This window comes from Miniopterus natalensis, chromosome 4, assembly GCF_054644295.1.
Source record: "Miniopterus natalensis isolate mMinNat1 chromosome 4, mMinNat1.hap1, whole genome shotgun sequence".
Lineage (NCBI taxonomy): Eukaryota > Metazoa > Chordata > Mammalia > Chiroptera > Miniopteridae > Miniopterus > Miniopterus natalensis.
The window spans coordinates 63,419,765-63,436,209 of NC_142084.1; the positions used below are offsets into that span (position 1 = coordinate 63,419,765).

Sequence of the window (16,445 nt, forward strand, 5' to 3'; positions counted from 1 at the left end):
GGATTTATATATATATATATAATGATTAGATTCCCCTTTAAAAAAGAAAGAAAGGAAAAAGGAAGGCAAGAGGGACAGGAAGGGAAGATCATGAGCCAGGCGCCACAGGCCTCAGTGAATGAGGGGTCGCTGACATCAACCACGAGGGAGGAGGGTCCAATGAGCCATGAGAGGGTGAGAGAGAGTTGGTCTGGAAATGCTAGGAAGGGGCTGGAGGTCCTGGACCCACTGCCATGAACTGCGATTTCAAGTCTCAAGAGCAAAGAGGGAACCCCTTGCAGTGTGGGGGCAGGGTTGTAAATCCCTCCAACCCCAGCTTCAAAGAATCCCCTGCGTGAAGCCCTTTGACAACGAGGCAAAGGGGAGGGCAAGGATCCTCAGCTTTACTCGACTTTGGTGTTTTTATGGCTTTCCTAGGGCAGCTGGAACAAAGCACTGCAGACTGGGTGGCTTAGAACAATAGGCATTTATTCTCATATTCCGAAGGCCGAAAGTCAGAGACCAAGGTGTCAGCAGGGTTGGTGTCCACTGAGGCTTCTCTTCTTGCCTTGTAGATGGCCACTTTCTCCCCGTGTCCTCTCATCCATGGGTCTTGTCTGCAGGAATTCTTGCTGGGGTGTGCCGTGGCCTTTATCTTTTTCTGGGGGGGGTGATTTTTGAAGGTTTCATCTGTGAATACGGATCACACCCGTGGGAGATGTTCAGTACACAGCCCCTATCTATTACTCAGGAGTCGGTGGGAGGGTTTGCCATTTACAATGGACTTCACTGAGAGGATGTTACTGAGAGCACGTGGCAAGTGAGGACAAAGCAGGACTGTCTCAGGGTTTTGTCAAAGAAAACCAGAGCTGGACACACATCACAGCAGTAGAGACAGATTCAGATCAGGAGCTCCTGCAACGGGGAGAAGAAAGCTTAGTGTAGACCTGGGCCCAACTTCACATACAGTGTGACAAGTGGGGACTTACAGCAGGTGGGGTCAGTGGATGGAAACCTGCTAAGAGGAAACATCAGGGGGATTCTGGTGGGGTGATCCAACATTGCCTGGGTGGCTGAGGGGTGAAGAACCCTATTGGGTATCAAGAGTGATCAGATATGGAGGGTGGAGGTTCTCGATTAGCCACCTTAGCAGAATTCTTTCTAAAATTGGGCCCAACTCAAGTCTGCTCAAGGAGAGAGCCCTGTCACTGAGCATAGGTGCCAGAATCAGCTCTTTCCCCGAAAGGGAAGGGAATCCTGCAAATATGTGGGGAGCTTTGAATTTCCCATGGACTTTCAGGGCCACGTGTCCCTGTTTCTCATACGTAATGAGGGATAGGCCCAACTGAATGCTGCCTGCTGCTATTTGGCAGAAGAGGAGATGAGGGAAAAGCCAGGAAGGGAGAGAGGAGCTGAGACATGCAAGGGGTGGGGGCATCTGTGAGGTTCAGAACGGAGCCTTCCAGAATGTGGGTCCAGGAGGTCATACTGGGTGGGATGGTGTCCTCCCAAGTTCACATCCACCCAGAACCTCAGAATGTGACTGTCCAGTTGACTCTCAACGCAGGTTTGAACTGTGTGGGGTCCATTATACATGGGTTTTAAAAAATAAATACAGTACTTTCAGCGTATTTTTTCTTATGATTTTCTTAATAACACTTTATTTCCTGTAGCTTACTTTATTGTAGAAGACAGTACAGAATACATATAGCATACAAAATATGTGTTAATTGATTTAATCAGTAAGGCTTCTGGCCAACAGTCGGCTATTAGTTGTTAAGTTTTTGGGGAGTCAAAAGTTTACACTGATTTTTGACTGCACAGAGGGTCAGCACAGGTTCTGGGGTTTGGGGACAGGCCTATTTGTGGTTTTCACCGTATCTTTCCCCTCCTGCAGTTTTGCCCATAAACCTGCACTTTTGCCAAGAGGAGAAGATGGCTGCTGGGTGCCTGCTCCCCTGGCCCCAGGTGAGTGTAAACTTCCTCTTATCCTAAAAAGCATCCAGTGTGTCCAGAGGGAACATATATACCAGAAATAAGGTCCTTGTTAGAGAAGGGAGCCCCCTTGCTATGTAGAAAAGGAGAGAGAATTCCCATGAGTGTCTGGGCCCAGGTTCTCATGCTTGTCAGCACAAGGAATGACATGAACTATATCCAGCAACACCTTTCCCTACAAGAGACCTGTGCTTCGTCCCTAGGGCTGGGAGCATCTCTAAAACCTGAAGATCTGGCACCTTTCCCCAAAGAGCAGGGAAGGCTGCCCAGGAAAGCACCATCATCTTTACTTAAAAAAATGTTTAATTGTGGTGAAATACATATAACATTGTTAAGTGTACAATTCAGTGGCTTCCAGCACATTCACACTGTTCTGCAGCCATCACCACCAGCCATCTCCTAAACTTTCTCATCTTTCCAAACTGAAACTCTGTCCGAATTTAATGCTGGCTCCCCCTCCCTACCCCTAGGCCCTGGCTCCCACCATCTACTTTTTGTCTCTATGGATCCAACTTCTCTAGGGACCTCCCATGAATGCAGTCACACAGTATTTGTCCTTTTGTGTTTGGCTTATTTCACTCAGCATGGTATCCTCAAGGTTCATCTACATCATACCAGCAGGTATCAGAATGTCCTTTTTATTTTTATTTTTTATTGACTTGAGAGAGAGAGGAAGGGGGAGAGAGCAAGAGAAAGAGAGAGAAAAACATTGATTTGCTGTTCTATATATATGTTTTTTGGTTAATCCTCACCTGAGGATATTTTTTTCCATTGATTTTTAGAGAGAGTGGAAGGGAGGGAGGGAGGGAGGAGGAGAGAGAGAGAAACATCAATGTGAGAGAGACACATCGATTGGTTGCCTCCCGCAGGAGTCCCACCTGGGGCCGGGGATTGAACCGGCAACCCAGGCATGTGCCCTTAACTGGAAATCGAACCCAGGACCTTCAGTGTACGGGCTGAGGCTCTATCCACTGAGCCAAACTGGCCAGGGCTGTTCCTCCCATTCATACATCATTAGTTGATTCTTATTTGTGCCCTGACTGAGGACTGAGCCCATGACCTTGGCATATGAGGATACCAGACCAGGGTCTCAGAATGTCCTTCCTTTTAAAGGCTGAATAAGACTTTTAAGGGCTGGGGACAGCTGCGTTTAATAGTGAAACTGCCTTACTAAGGCATGTCTATTGGAAGGGTAAGGGGGAATAGCAGCTCTCAGGCAGTTGGGACAGATCTCTCAGGAGTGGGTGGACAGGGTCCCCTCCCTTCCCCTCCCCTCCCCTCCCCTGCAGCTTTGAGTGGCCGCCACAAGTTCAGGAACAAGTTCAGGAACTCAATTGGTCTCCTCAGCAGAAATACAGAGCTGTCAGAGGGGAGGGGGTTGGGGGTCTGGGTGAAAAGGTGAAGTAATTAAGCAAAAGAAACTCATAGACACAAACAACAATATGGTGATTATCAGAGGGAAAGACGGGTGGGGTGGTAGAAGAAGGGAAAGGGGGGATAAATGGTGATGGAAGGAGACTGGCCGTGCGGTAGTAAATACACAATACAATATACAGATGATGTATTATAGAATTGTACTCCTGAAATGTATATAATTTTATTAACCATGTCACCCCAATAAATTCAATAAAAAATTTAAAGAAAAAGAGAAATACAGAGCTGATTAAAAGCAGAGTTTCAGGTGGTCCCCTTGGTGAGCAAGCCCTTCTCTGCGAAAGTTTGTGAGTGACCCAGATGATCCAGCTAGCATCCAGGACGTTCTCATAGGGACTCCTGGAGTGTTGTCCTAGATCTGCACTGTCCCTGAGTCAAAGTCCTGGTCATCGTGCCCGTACCCGCTGTCAGGTCAGCTTGGCCCTGAGGCTGAAGCAGTCCATGGGACACTGTCAGGTTCTAGCTTGGAGCTGGTACAGGTGGTCAGGCTCTGTGACTTCAGGATTCCCAACAGAGCCCACGCGTGTCTTTCAGCAGCAGCAAAGCAGAGAGGCTTGCAAAGCCAGACAGCAGGCCCTTCTTGTCTGTCTCAGGGCCCACATGGACCCACTCAAGCTGGCACAGGAAATCTGCCTCCAGTTATCACACATCTGAATTCATAGGAGCTTATTTGCAGCTCAGATCTGTGTCTTTAAAATGCCAAATCCAGAGACTGTCTTTTCATATTGTCTGAGACTCCGATAGGTATGAATCCTAGTAAAAATCATGAATGATAGTCACTTTGTTTTAATATTTAAAGAGTTTACATTTTAACCTGCCCACTGGGCAGCAAACAACAAAGAAGTTGTGTCCCGCTAACACTTTTTTTTTTCTATCTCCCCGAATGGTATGATCTATTAGGAAATAATACATATTTATATCATTATAATCTATATTATAATATAAACATATGTAATAAATATAAAACTATAATATTTCATAGTAATTTTATTATACATCGTATCCAATAGCCACAAACCATTATAACTTTTTTCCTTTTTATTTACTTGCAAATTGACTCAAACCCTTGCAGTGAGTGACTTTAGGGTTAACACTAAAGCGCCTGGGAAGAAATGAGGCCAGCTGGAATGAGGCCAGTGGGGGAGGTTGCAGCTGCAGCTGGCCTGAGAACGGGCTGCTTTTTTTCTAATTTATATAAAATGTGTTGCCACCTGGGATCTAATTTAACTCTTTTTCCTCCTGCCGGTGAATGAGCAAGAGAAATGTTGAATATTTTGGGTCTACTTCAAAGTTCACCTTTGGGAGTGTTTGAGCCCTTTCTCCTCCCACCTGGAGGAGAGAAAAAAACCAAAGACATCACCAGAACTGTGCTTTTTTTTTTTTTTTAAATCCTCCCACTTCAGCCCAGAATGGCCAGAACAACCAGGGGATCTAACATACCCACCTTCCTGGAGGTGGATCTCTCATTTTCAAATTCCGTAGGTAATTTTTACCTTTGGAGACAGCGCCCAGCTGTCGATTCATATCACCGATACCACAAAAGCCAGCCAGGCCCCAAATATTGGCCATACTCTCCCTCTTTACCCCTCCTTTTCCCGAACAATGCTCCCACCATATTTCAGTGAGTCAGTGGCGGGGTAGCAAAAATCCCACTTCTTGCTCCCTCTGTGTCTTGTAACGTGCAACTCCAAGCGCGGCAGCAGAGAGAACCTGTCTCTGCCAAGCTCAAGTTTGGAATAAGGGTCCATTTGGTCGCACAGGATTGCTAGGTATGGTTTCTAGGTTCTCTGACTTTATCAATAACAGATGCCTCACCAGCATGAACTAATTAGCCCTCACTACAGCCTTGTGAGGGTGAAATGGTTCTGCCCATTGGGCAGATGAGGAGGCCATTTCCTGGGAAGGCCAGTAATATACCTAATTGTCCCCTACCCATGGTGTGGCATAGTCACAGACCTACAGATTTTTAGAATAAGCCGGGTAAGATTCTCATGGGGAAATGGCATACTTACAGATTTAGAATCACCAGTTCTATAAGAAATGGGCAAATGTTTCCCTCAGACCTGTGTGTTGGTCATCCTTGCTGTGTTAACAGTGGGCCCAAGGTCTGTACGTCCCTGTGATTGTAAGGCAAAGACCACCACCCACAAGATGCTAGTAGACAGAGTCTGACTTCTGGACTTTGCACCCTGCTGCATCTGACTCCCTGGTGCCACCATCCTCAGCCCCCCTCCTGTAAACATGGGTGAGGCTGTTGCTTCTTGAGCAGATCTGATGTGATCTTTTAGGAACCAGTGACCTTCCAAGATGTGGCCATGGACTTCTCCCAGGAGGAATGGGAGTTGCTGGATGGTGCTCAGAGGAAGCTCTACAGAGAGGTGATGCTGGAGACCTGCAGGAACCTGGCCTCACTGGGTAAGGACAGCGTTATTTCCTTGCTCAGCAGGTCACACTTATTTAGCATCTACCAACACAATAACCTGACTTCTTCAGTACTGTAAGTCCTCATTTACTGTCATCAATATGTCCTTGGAACTGTGGCAAAATGACAAAACCAGTTTTACATAGGCTAATTGATATAAACCAGAGTTAAGTTCCTACAGCATCTCATCAATGTTACGAGGACCCGTTGTACATTACAGCCAGAGTTGCTGTTGAAATTCATAGCTTAGCTTAGGCGTTGATAATGTCTCTGATTCCTCTTGAGTACAGAGTCAAGGTATTTGTACTTTTTCTGCTCAAGTGAAGAGCCATAAGTTAAAAAACCATTTTTGTGGTAAAATATATGTAACCTATATGTAAAATATATGTAAAAATGTGCCTTTTTAATCGTTTTTAAGAGTACAATTTAGTTGCAATAATTACATTCACAATGTTGTATAACCATCAGCACTGTTTCCATCACCTCAAACAGATACCCCATACCCATTAAACACTAACTCCCTTTCCCCCTCCCCCAGTACCTGACACCCACCATCTACTTCCTGCCTCTACGGATCTGACTCCTCTAGGGACCTCCTATGAGTGGAATCACACAGTATTTGCCCTTTTGTGTCTGGCTTATTTCACTGAGCATAATGTCCTCAAGGTTCATCCACCTGTAGCAGGTATCAGGATTTCCTTCCTTTTTAAGGCAGAATAATATTCCCTTGTATGAATGAACCACATTTTGTTTATCTGTTCATCTGTTGATGGACACTTGGGTTGCTTCTATCTTTTGACTATTGTGAGTCTGGAGGTGCAAATACTTCTTTGAGTTCCTGCTTTCAATTCTTTTGTGTCCATACCCATAAGTAGAATTGCTGGGGCATATGATAACTTTATGTTTAACTTTTTTAAAAACAACTGATTGTATTTATTATTTTTCTTTCTTGCTTTTTTTTTCTTTTTTGCTCAATCCCTTCACCACCACCCCAACACTACCCCCCTCACCCCCCCAACTGTCAGCCTGCTCTCCATCTATGGGTCTGTCTCTATTTTGCTTGTTAGTTCAGTTTGTTCATTAGATTCCACATATGAGTGAAATCACATGGTACTTGTCTTTCTCTGACTGGCTTATTTCACTTATGCAGTTGCAAAGTGTAAAATTTTCTTCCTTTATACAGCCAAGTAGTATTTCATTGTGTAAATGTACCATAGCTGTTTTATCCACTCATCTACCAATGGACACTTGGGCTGCTTCCATATCGTGGCTATTGTAAATAATGCTGCAGTGAACATAGGGATTCATATATTCTTTTGATTTAATGTTTTGGGTTTCTTTGGATAAATTCTCAGAAGTGGAATTGCTGGGTCATAGGGCAGTTCCATTTTTAATTTTTTTAGGTACCTCCATACTGCTTTCCACAGTGGCTGCACCAGTCTGCATTCCCACCAATGGGGGAATGCAGACTGGTGCAGCCACTGTGGATTCCCTTTTCTCCACACCCTTACCAACACTTGTTGTTTGTTGATTTATTGATGATAGCCATTCTGATAGTCGTGAGGTGATATCTCATTGTGGTTTTAATTTGCATTTCTGTGATGATTCGTGATGCTGAGCATCTTTTCATATGTCTATTGGTCATTTGTACGTCCTCTTGGGAGAAGTGTCTATTCAGGTCTTTTGCCCATTTTTTAATTGGATTGTTTGTCTTTTTTGGTGTTGAGTTGTATGAGTTCTTTATAAGTTTTGGATATTAACCCCTTACCAGATGTATTGGTGAATATGTTCTCTCATCCAGTGAGTTGTCTTTTCATTTTGTTGATGATTTCTTTTGCTGTGCAAAAAGTTTTTAGTTCAATATAGTCCCATTTGTTTCTTTTTCTTTTGTTTCCCTTGCCCAAGGAGATATATCAGAAAAAATATTGCTATGAGAAATGTCTGAGACTTTACTGCCTATGTTTTCTTCTAGGATTTTTATGGTTTTGAGTCTAACATATAAACTTTTAATCCATTTTGAGTTTATTCTGTGTGTGGTGTAAGAAGGTGGTCTAGTTTCATTTTTTTTAACATATCTGTCCAATTTTCCCATCACCATTTATTGAATAGACTGTCTTTAACACAGTGTATGTTTTTGCCTCCTTAGTCAAATATTAACTGACCATAAATGTGTGGGTTTATTTCTGGACTCACTATTCTGTCCCATTGATCTATATGTCTGTTTTATGCCAGTACCATGCTGTTTTGATTACTATGAACTTGTAGTATAGTTTGATATCAGGTAGTGTGATTCCTCCAACTTTGTACTTCTTTCTCAAGATTGCTATTGCTTTTCAGAGTCTTTTGTGGTTCCACAAAAATTTTTGGAATATTTGTTCTAGTACTGTGAAATATGCCATTGGTATCTTGATAAGATTTGCATTGAACCTGTAGTTTGCTTTGGATAGGATGGATATTTTAATGATGTAAATTCTCCCTATCCATGAACATGGTATATGCTTCCACTTATTTGCATCTTCTTCAGTTTCCTTCTTCAGTGTCTTATAATTTTCTGAGTATCTTTTACATCTTTTACATCCTTGGTTAAATTTATTCCTAGATATTTTATTCTTTTTGAAGCAATTGTGAATGGGATTTTTATTTTTAGTTTCCCTTTCTGATAGTTCACTATTGGTATATAAAAATGCAACTGATTTCGGGATATTTATTTTGTATCCTGCTAATAATGACTTTAAATGTAATTGGCTTAAATACTCCAATCAAAGGACATAAGGTAGCTGAATGGATACGAGAACAAGACCCATGTATATTCTGTCTTCAAGAGACCCACCTCAGAACAAAAGATGCACACAGACTAAAAGGAAAAGGATGGAAAAATATATTTCATGCAAATGGAAAGAAAAAAAGCTGTGATAGCAATAATTATATCTGACAAAATAGACTTTAAAACAAAGGCTATAGTAAGAGACAGAGAAGGACACTACATAATGATAAAGGGAGCAATCCAACAGGAGGACATAACCCTTGTAAACATTTATGTAGCCAACATAGGAGCCCCTACATATGTAAAGCAAATCTTGATGGACATAAAGGGAGAGATTGACAGTAATACAGTTATAGTGGGGGATTTTAACACCCTATTGACTTCAATGGATAGATCTTCCAGACAGAAAATCAATAAGGAGATGGCGGCCTTAAATGACACACTAGATCAAATGGATTTAATTGACATCTTCAGAGCATTTCACCCCAATTCAGCAGAATATACATTCTTTTCAAGTGCCCATGGAACGTTTTCTAGTATAGACCACATGTTAGAACACAAAACAAGTCTCAATAAATTTAAGAAGATTGAAATTATATCAAGCATTTTCTCTGACCATAATACTATGAAACTTGAAATCAATCACAAAAAGAAAACTGAAAAACACACAAAGACATGGAGACTAAATAGCATGTTACTAAACAATGAATGGGTTAACAATGAGATCAAGGAAGAAATCAAAAGATACCTTGAAACAAATGAAAATGAGAACAGAACAACCCAAATCTGTGGGGCACAGGGAAAGCAGTCCTAAAGAGGGAAATTCATAGCACTACAAGCCTATCTCAAGAAACAAGAAAAAACTCAATCTAACTTTACACTTAAAGGAACTTGAAAAACAACAACAACAAAGCAAGCCTACAGTGAGCAGAAGGAAGGAAATAATAAAGATCAGAGAAGAAATAAACAAAATAGAGTCTAAAAAAACCAACAATACAAAAGATCAATGAAACCAAGAGCTTGTTCTTTAAAAAGATCAACAAGATTGACAAACCTTTAACCAGACTCATTAAGAAAAAAAGAGAGAGACCCCAAATAAATAAAATCAGAAATGAAAGAGAAGCAACAACTGACACCAATGAAATACTAAGGATTGTAAGAAAATATGAACAACTATATGCCAACAAATTGGACAATCTGAACAAAATGGATAATTTCCTAGAAACATACAATCTCCAAAATTAAATCAGGAAGAATCAGAGAATCTGAATAGATGGATCACAACTAGTGAAATTGATGCAGTAATGAAAAAACTCCCAACAAATAAAAACCCTGGACCAGATGGCTTTACAGGTGAATTTTACCAAACATTCAAAGAAGAATTAACACCTATTCTCAAACTATTCCAAAAATTTCAAGAGTAGGGAAGACTCCCAAGCTCATTTTACAAGGCCAGTGTTACCCTAATTCCAAAACCAGGAAAAGACATGACAAAGAAAGAAAATTATAGGCCAATATCTCTGGTGAACATAGATGCTAAAATCCTCAACAAAATATTAGCAAATCAAATCCAGCAATACGTTAAAAAGGTCATACACTGTGGCAAAGTGGGATTTATTTTTGGATGCAAGGTTGGTATAATATCTGCAAAACAATAAATGTGACACATCACATAAACAAAATGAAGGATAAAAACCACATGATCATATCAACAGATGCAGAAAAAGCATTTGATAAAATCCAGCACCCATTTATGTTAAAAACTCTCAGCAAAGTGGGAATAGAGGGAACATACCTCAATGTAATAAAGGCCATATATGACAAACCCAAAGCCAACATCATATTCAATGGGAAAAAACTACAAGTGTTCCCCTTAAGATCAGGAACAAGACAAGGATGTCTGCTTTCACCACTCTTATTCAACATAGTACTGGAAGTCCTAGGCACAGCAATCAGACAAGAAGAAAAAAATAAAAGGCATCCAAATTGGGAAGAAAGGAGTAAAACTGTCATTATTTGCAGATGAAATGATACCGTATGTAGAAAACCCTAAATATCCCATTAAAACTTCTAGAACTGATAAATGAATTCAGTAAAGTAGCAGAATTTTAATTTATTTTAGAGAGAGGAAGGAAGGGAGAGAGAGAAACATCGATGTGAGAAAGAAATACTGATTGGTTGCCTCCCGCACACACCCCAATGGGATCAAAACCACAACCTGGGTATATGCCCTGATCAGGAATTGAACCCACCATCTTTTGGTGTGTGGAATGATGCTCCAACCAACTGAACCGCACCAGCCAGGGCTATGTTTAGCTTTTTGAGGAAACCCAAGATGTTTTTCCACAACAGCTGCCCCATTTCACATTCCTACTAGCAATGTATGTGGGTTCCAATTTCTCCACATCCTCTCCAATACTTATTTTCTGTTTTACTTTTCTTTAAAAAATTATAGCCATCCTAATAGGTATGAAGTGGTATCTGACTGTGGGTTTAAAAAAATTTAAATATTTAAACTACAGTTGACATTCAATATTGTATTAATTTCAGATGTATAGTGCTTAGACATTTATATAACTTATAAAGTGATCCCCTGTTAATTTTAGTACCCACCTAACACCATACATAGTTATTATTGACTATATTCTCTAGGCTGTACTTTTATATCCCCATGACTATTTTTTAACTGCCAGTTTTTACTTCTTAATGCCTTCATCTTTTTCACCCAGTCCTTCAACCCCTCTCCCATCTGGCAATCATCAGTTCATTCTCTGTATCTAGGAGTTTGTTTCTGTTTTGTTTGTTTATTTTGTTCTTCAGATTCCACAGATACATGAAATCTAATCAGATTTGTCTTTCTCTGTCTGACTTATTTCATTTAGCATAATACCCTAAAGGTCCATTGCCGGAGCCCGCCGGCAGAGTCGAACGGTCCTGAGGAAGGGGTGAGGATGGAGAAAAGACAGACACAAAAAAGATGGGATCGGGAGGGCTGCAGCTCATTCCTGTTGCCAGCTGCCAGCCCCGAGTTTATTTTCCCAGCTCAATTTATACAGACACTGTTAATTTTGCTGAATAGCACCCTGCTCCACATTCCTACCCCTTGAGTAGTTCCTTCAAGGCCGTTGAATGCTATCTCAGAGTAAACACCCTGCCTCTTGCAGGAGCTCTGACGTCGGTACCTATCTTTGTTTCAGCTTCTAATGGGAACTTGCAGGGAGGATTGAGTCCTTGGCTTGGTATGTGGCTTGACTGTCCTTTAACCCTTCAGGCCGGGACCAATATCCTGATAAGCTTTTTTGGAACTTAAGGCTGCAAGCTAAATTAGTATTGCCTTGGTGCCTCAAGGTCTGGGTCAGGGAGCAGGAGAGCACATCGGCAGCTTACCCAGGCAGCTCCTCTGTGCCTGGGGCCACAGCAGCTCATCCACATCTCCCCGGAAGCAGGGGAGCACATCTGCAGCTCACCCAGGCAGCTCCTCTGTGCCTGGGGCCACAGCGGCTCCCCACAGTCCATCTATGTTGTTGCAAATGGAACGATTTCAGTCTTTTTATTTATTTATGGCTATGTACTCTTTCATTGTATATATGTACCTCATATTTATCCAATTGTCTATTGATGGACACTTAGGTTGCTTCCATACCTTGGTTGTTGTAAATAATGCTGCAATGAACATAGGGGTGCATGTGTCTTTTTGAATTAGTGTTAGCGTTTTGGATTTCTTCAGATAACTACCCAGAAGTGGAATTGCTGGGTCATATGGTAGTTCTATTTTTAATTTTCAGAGGAACCTCTGTACTGTTTTCCATAGTGGCTGCACCAGTGCAACCCCACCAACAGTGCATGAAGGTTCCCTTTTCTCCATATACTCCCTAACACTCGTTATTTGTTGATAAGAGCCATTCTGACAGGTGTGAGTTGATATCTCATTGTGGTTTTGATTTGCATTTCCCTGATGATTAGTGATGTTGAGCATCTTTTTATATGTCTATTGGCCATCTGTATATCCTCTTTATATGTCTACTCAGGTCCTCTTCCCATTTTTTAATTAGATTGTATTTTTGGTGTTTTATTGTGGTTTTGATTTGCATTTCCCTAGTGACTAATGATGATGAGCGTCTTTTCATGGGCTTGTTGGCCACTTATATGTCTTTGGGGAAAATTAAGATCCACAATTTTTTAATTTGAAGATAAAATTTTTAGCTGGTTGAGCGTGGTACTTCTCCAGCATGCTCTTGTCTTTTCAGAAGCCTTGAAGAACTAAGGTACTGATACAGCCATTGAGGATGGTACATTTTCCCCCAGCACAAACCTCTCAAGACACCAGTCTTTTCCTATGGACAGAGTGTTCATTCTTTCAGCTACAGGTGTCTTTCCACTTGGAGCAAGGAGAAGCCAGTTGATGGGGAGGGGGGAAAGAATTTCCCAAGCCTCCTGTTTAGGTGAGAACCAGGCAGACATGAGCCATTGGGATAGAGGCAGTGTGTTGAGGACTATAGGTCAGAGATCTCTCCACAGAGGCCCTAATTGTATAAGGAGAAGGCCTAGGCCCTTGGTGGCACTTTCTCAGATACCTTCAGTTCATTCTCCAGCAAAGTTCTACTTTCACATACTACCTTCTCCCCTTCTTGGGTACAGACAAAAGAACATCCAGTTCCCTTCGTGAAGCCATTCTACCTGTGCTTCTAGTTACATCTCTTTCCTTTCTCATTTCTTGATAATTCTTTCTCTCCATCATTCTTATTTCCCCTTTTTTTGTAGAGCAATTCCTTCTACATTTACATTTTCTCCATTTTCCACTATTTTTCAAACTTTTTACACTGCATCCTGTCCTCAGCACACCAGCTTACTGATCCATCTTGTTTTCTTATCCTTCCCCCATATTGACAGCTGATTCTTGAACATGAATCCACATGTGCCTTGTATATGTTGGAAGTCCTTCTGTTCCACCATTCTTAAGTTAGAAGTTTTATTCTTTTATTTTCTCCTCAGTTAATTTCAGATTGGGAGACTGAACTGAAAAGCCAAGAGTCAATTTACAAGAAGGTGGTTTTAGGGGAAGAACCGCATTGTGGTATGAATATTATAAAGCTCCCCAGAGAAGACTGGGGATGTGGTCAACTTGAGGAGAACCATGAAGACCCCCAGAGGCTTTTGAAGCAAGTGGCATACATCCAGTTAAAGGCATTTGCTCTAAAGAAGGCTACTGCCTGGTATGAATTTGGGGAAAACTGTAATTTGAGCACAGACCTTGTTTAATCACAAGGAAAACACTTCCCTGACTGACCTAGATATTGAGTGTTTGGTAGCTAATCCATTCTTAAACCATCATCAGGTGAGATGTACAGTTGAGAGACCCTGTGAATGTAATGAATGTGAGAAAGACCTCAGCCAAAATTGTCCCCTTATGAAACACAAAAGAGCTCAAACGTCCACATATGCAGAAAGTGGAAAATCATTTAATCATAATATGACTCTTACAATACATAAAATTAATACTGTGAAGAAACCCTATGAATGCTTCCATTGTGGGAAAGTGTTTAACCAGAGGCATTCCCTGAGTGAACATCAGAGAATTCACACAGGAGAGAGACCATACAAATGTCAGGAATGTGAGAGAACCTTTGCACACAGCTCAACCCTCACTCGACTTTTGAGAACTCATACTGGAGAGAAGCCCTATGCATGCAGTGAGTGTGCAAAAGCCTTCAACAGGATTTCATCTCTTACGCAACATCAGAGGATTCACACAGGGGAAAGGCCATATAAATGCAAAGACTGTGGAAAATCCTTCTGCCAGAGTTCTTACCTGATCTTGCACAAGCGAACACATACTGGTGAGAAGTCCTATGAATGTAATGAATGTGGGAAGGCCTTCAGCGATCGCTCATCACTTAATCAGCACCAGCGAACTCACACTGGTGAGAACCCCTATGAATGTAATCAGTGTGGAAGAGCCTTTAGCCAGAGATCCTCCCTGGTTAGGCACAAGAGAACTCACACTGGAGAGAAACCGTATAGCTGTAACAAGTGTGGAAAGGCATTCAGCCAGAGTTCTTCCCTTATTACACACCAGAAAACTCACACTAGTCAAAAAACCTATAAAATCATTGATTGTGGGAAAGCTTTCTATAAGAGCAGCCACTTTATTTCATTTTAGAGCTTGCTTGCTGACTTGTAAAATACTTTTTAGCACTCTATCAAATAAATATGGCTAGACATTGTCCTTCTGATGTCCTACTTGAAAAGAAGTAGGCTTATGCCACATTCTTAAATGAAAGCCCTGAGATCTAGATCTTAGAGGGGTCTTTTAATGAGGGAAATTGCCACTGAGCTATGCCCAATGAGTTCCACCTTCTTGGAAAAGATCAATAAATGGGAATACTAACATGGAATGGGATTTTGGTAAGAATGATCATATTCATTGAGTTGTTAAATCAAAAGGTATTCTGTTTCAACTTTTCTTTCAGTTGTCATTTTTAAATTTTTTTTAATCCCCACCCAAGGACATGATTTTTTATTGATTTTTTTAGTGAGAGGGGAGAGAGAGAAACACCAATGTGAGAGAGAAACATTGATTTATTGCCTCCCTATTTGTATGCGCCCTGAGTGGGGATCAAACCCACAACCTAGGTATGTGCCCTGATTTGAACCCACAACCTTTCGTTGCATGAGACAATGCTCCAACCAACTAAGCCACCCAGCCAGGGCTCAGCTGTCAATATTTTTGTTTCAATAATCTTTCACTATTTTACTTGATTATCCCAATGCTGTTGGTCATTTAGCAAGGTCCTGACTTGCCCCATGCACTACTATGGTAATGCAGAGTGTGTGTTAAGACAGAAAGTGTTTGGGGTGCAATGTGAAAAAGAGGGTGCAAAATAGTATATGTAGTTCTATCTGGAAAAGTTGAAATATATATAATACGTGGGCAAAGGCTGGACAGAAATGTGCAGAAATGAACAGAGTTTACTGGTCAGAGTTATGTGATTATGTGTGATTTTTTTTGCCTTTTGCTATTTCATTTGCTATTGCTGGAATCATTTTGACAATAATTAAAAATCAAATTACACTAAGGGATATTCAGTTTCATTGATCAGTTAGGGAGGATTGTGAATACCAAGATGATGGGGATATGGTGCAGAAGGACTTGGGACATGGAAAGGTGGGATGACCTTTGGTGGCCTGGGAGAAGTCCCAACTGTGAGGTGTACTTGCCAGGGTAGAGACTAAGAGTACTGATGCACATCATCATCATCACCATTATTCACATTTATTGGTGATTACTGTATTCCTGGTACCACTCCAGCACTTGTATGTGTTTCTTCACTTAATCTTCTCAACAACCTGTGAGATAGTAGCTCTTCCTATCCCAATGATACAGAAGGGGAAACAGAAATAAAGTAACTTGCCCAAAGTCCACAACTAGAGCAATTAAGATGAGGAATTTAACCAGAGGAGAGCTTAAGTTTAGCTGTTTTCACATGTGGTTTTATGATTATTTTTAAAATATTTTGTTTTGTTTTGATTTCTCTGACTAAAAAGTATTTTGAGAGGATACATTTTTTTAAACTTCTGGATGTTTAAATGTCCTTCAGTTCCCAGTCAGGGCACATGCTTGATCCCCAGTAGGGGGTGTAAGGAGGCAGCCAATCAATGATTCTCTCATCATTGATGTTTCTATCTCTCTCTCCCTTCCTTGCTCTGAAATCAATAAAAGCTTATTTTTTAAAAATTAATCTTTATTTCTTATAATATTTTTCACTTCCTTTGAATTTCAACTTTTTAAATCCCCTATATCTCTCTCTTTAACATACAGATGGATTTTGTTTTAGGATCCTTTTCTTTTGG

The 16,445-nt window shown here is 41.1% G+C and overlaps 1 protein-coding gene across 1 annotated transcript; it reads left to right on the forward strand.

The window, feature by feature from the left end:
• The first annotated feature begins 1,902 nt into the window (after window positions 1-1,902).
• Window positions 1,903-15,978, forward strand: ZNF554 (zinc finger protein 554). The gene is given in 6 exon segments (XM_087816629.1): window positions 1,903-1,947; window positions 5,697-5,823; window positions 12,842-12,894; window positions 12,896-13,030; window positions 13,587-13,861; window positions 13,863-15,978. Coding segments are annotated over 6 exon segments (1,515 nt in total). The 5' UTR covers window positions 1,903-1,914; the 3' UTR covers window positions 14,755-15,978.
• The last annotated feature ends 467 nt before the right edge of the window (window positions 15,979-16,445 follow it).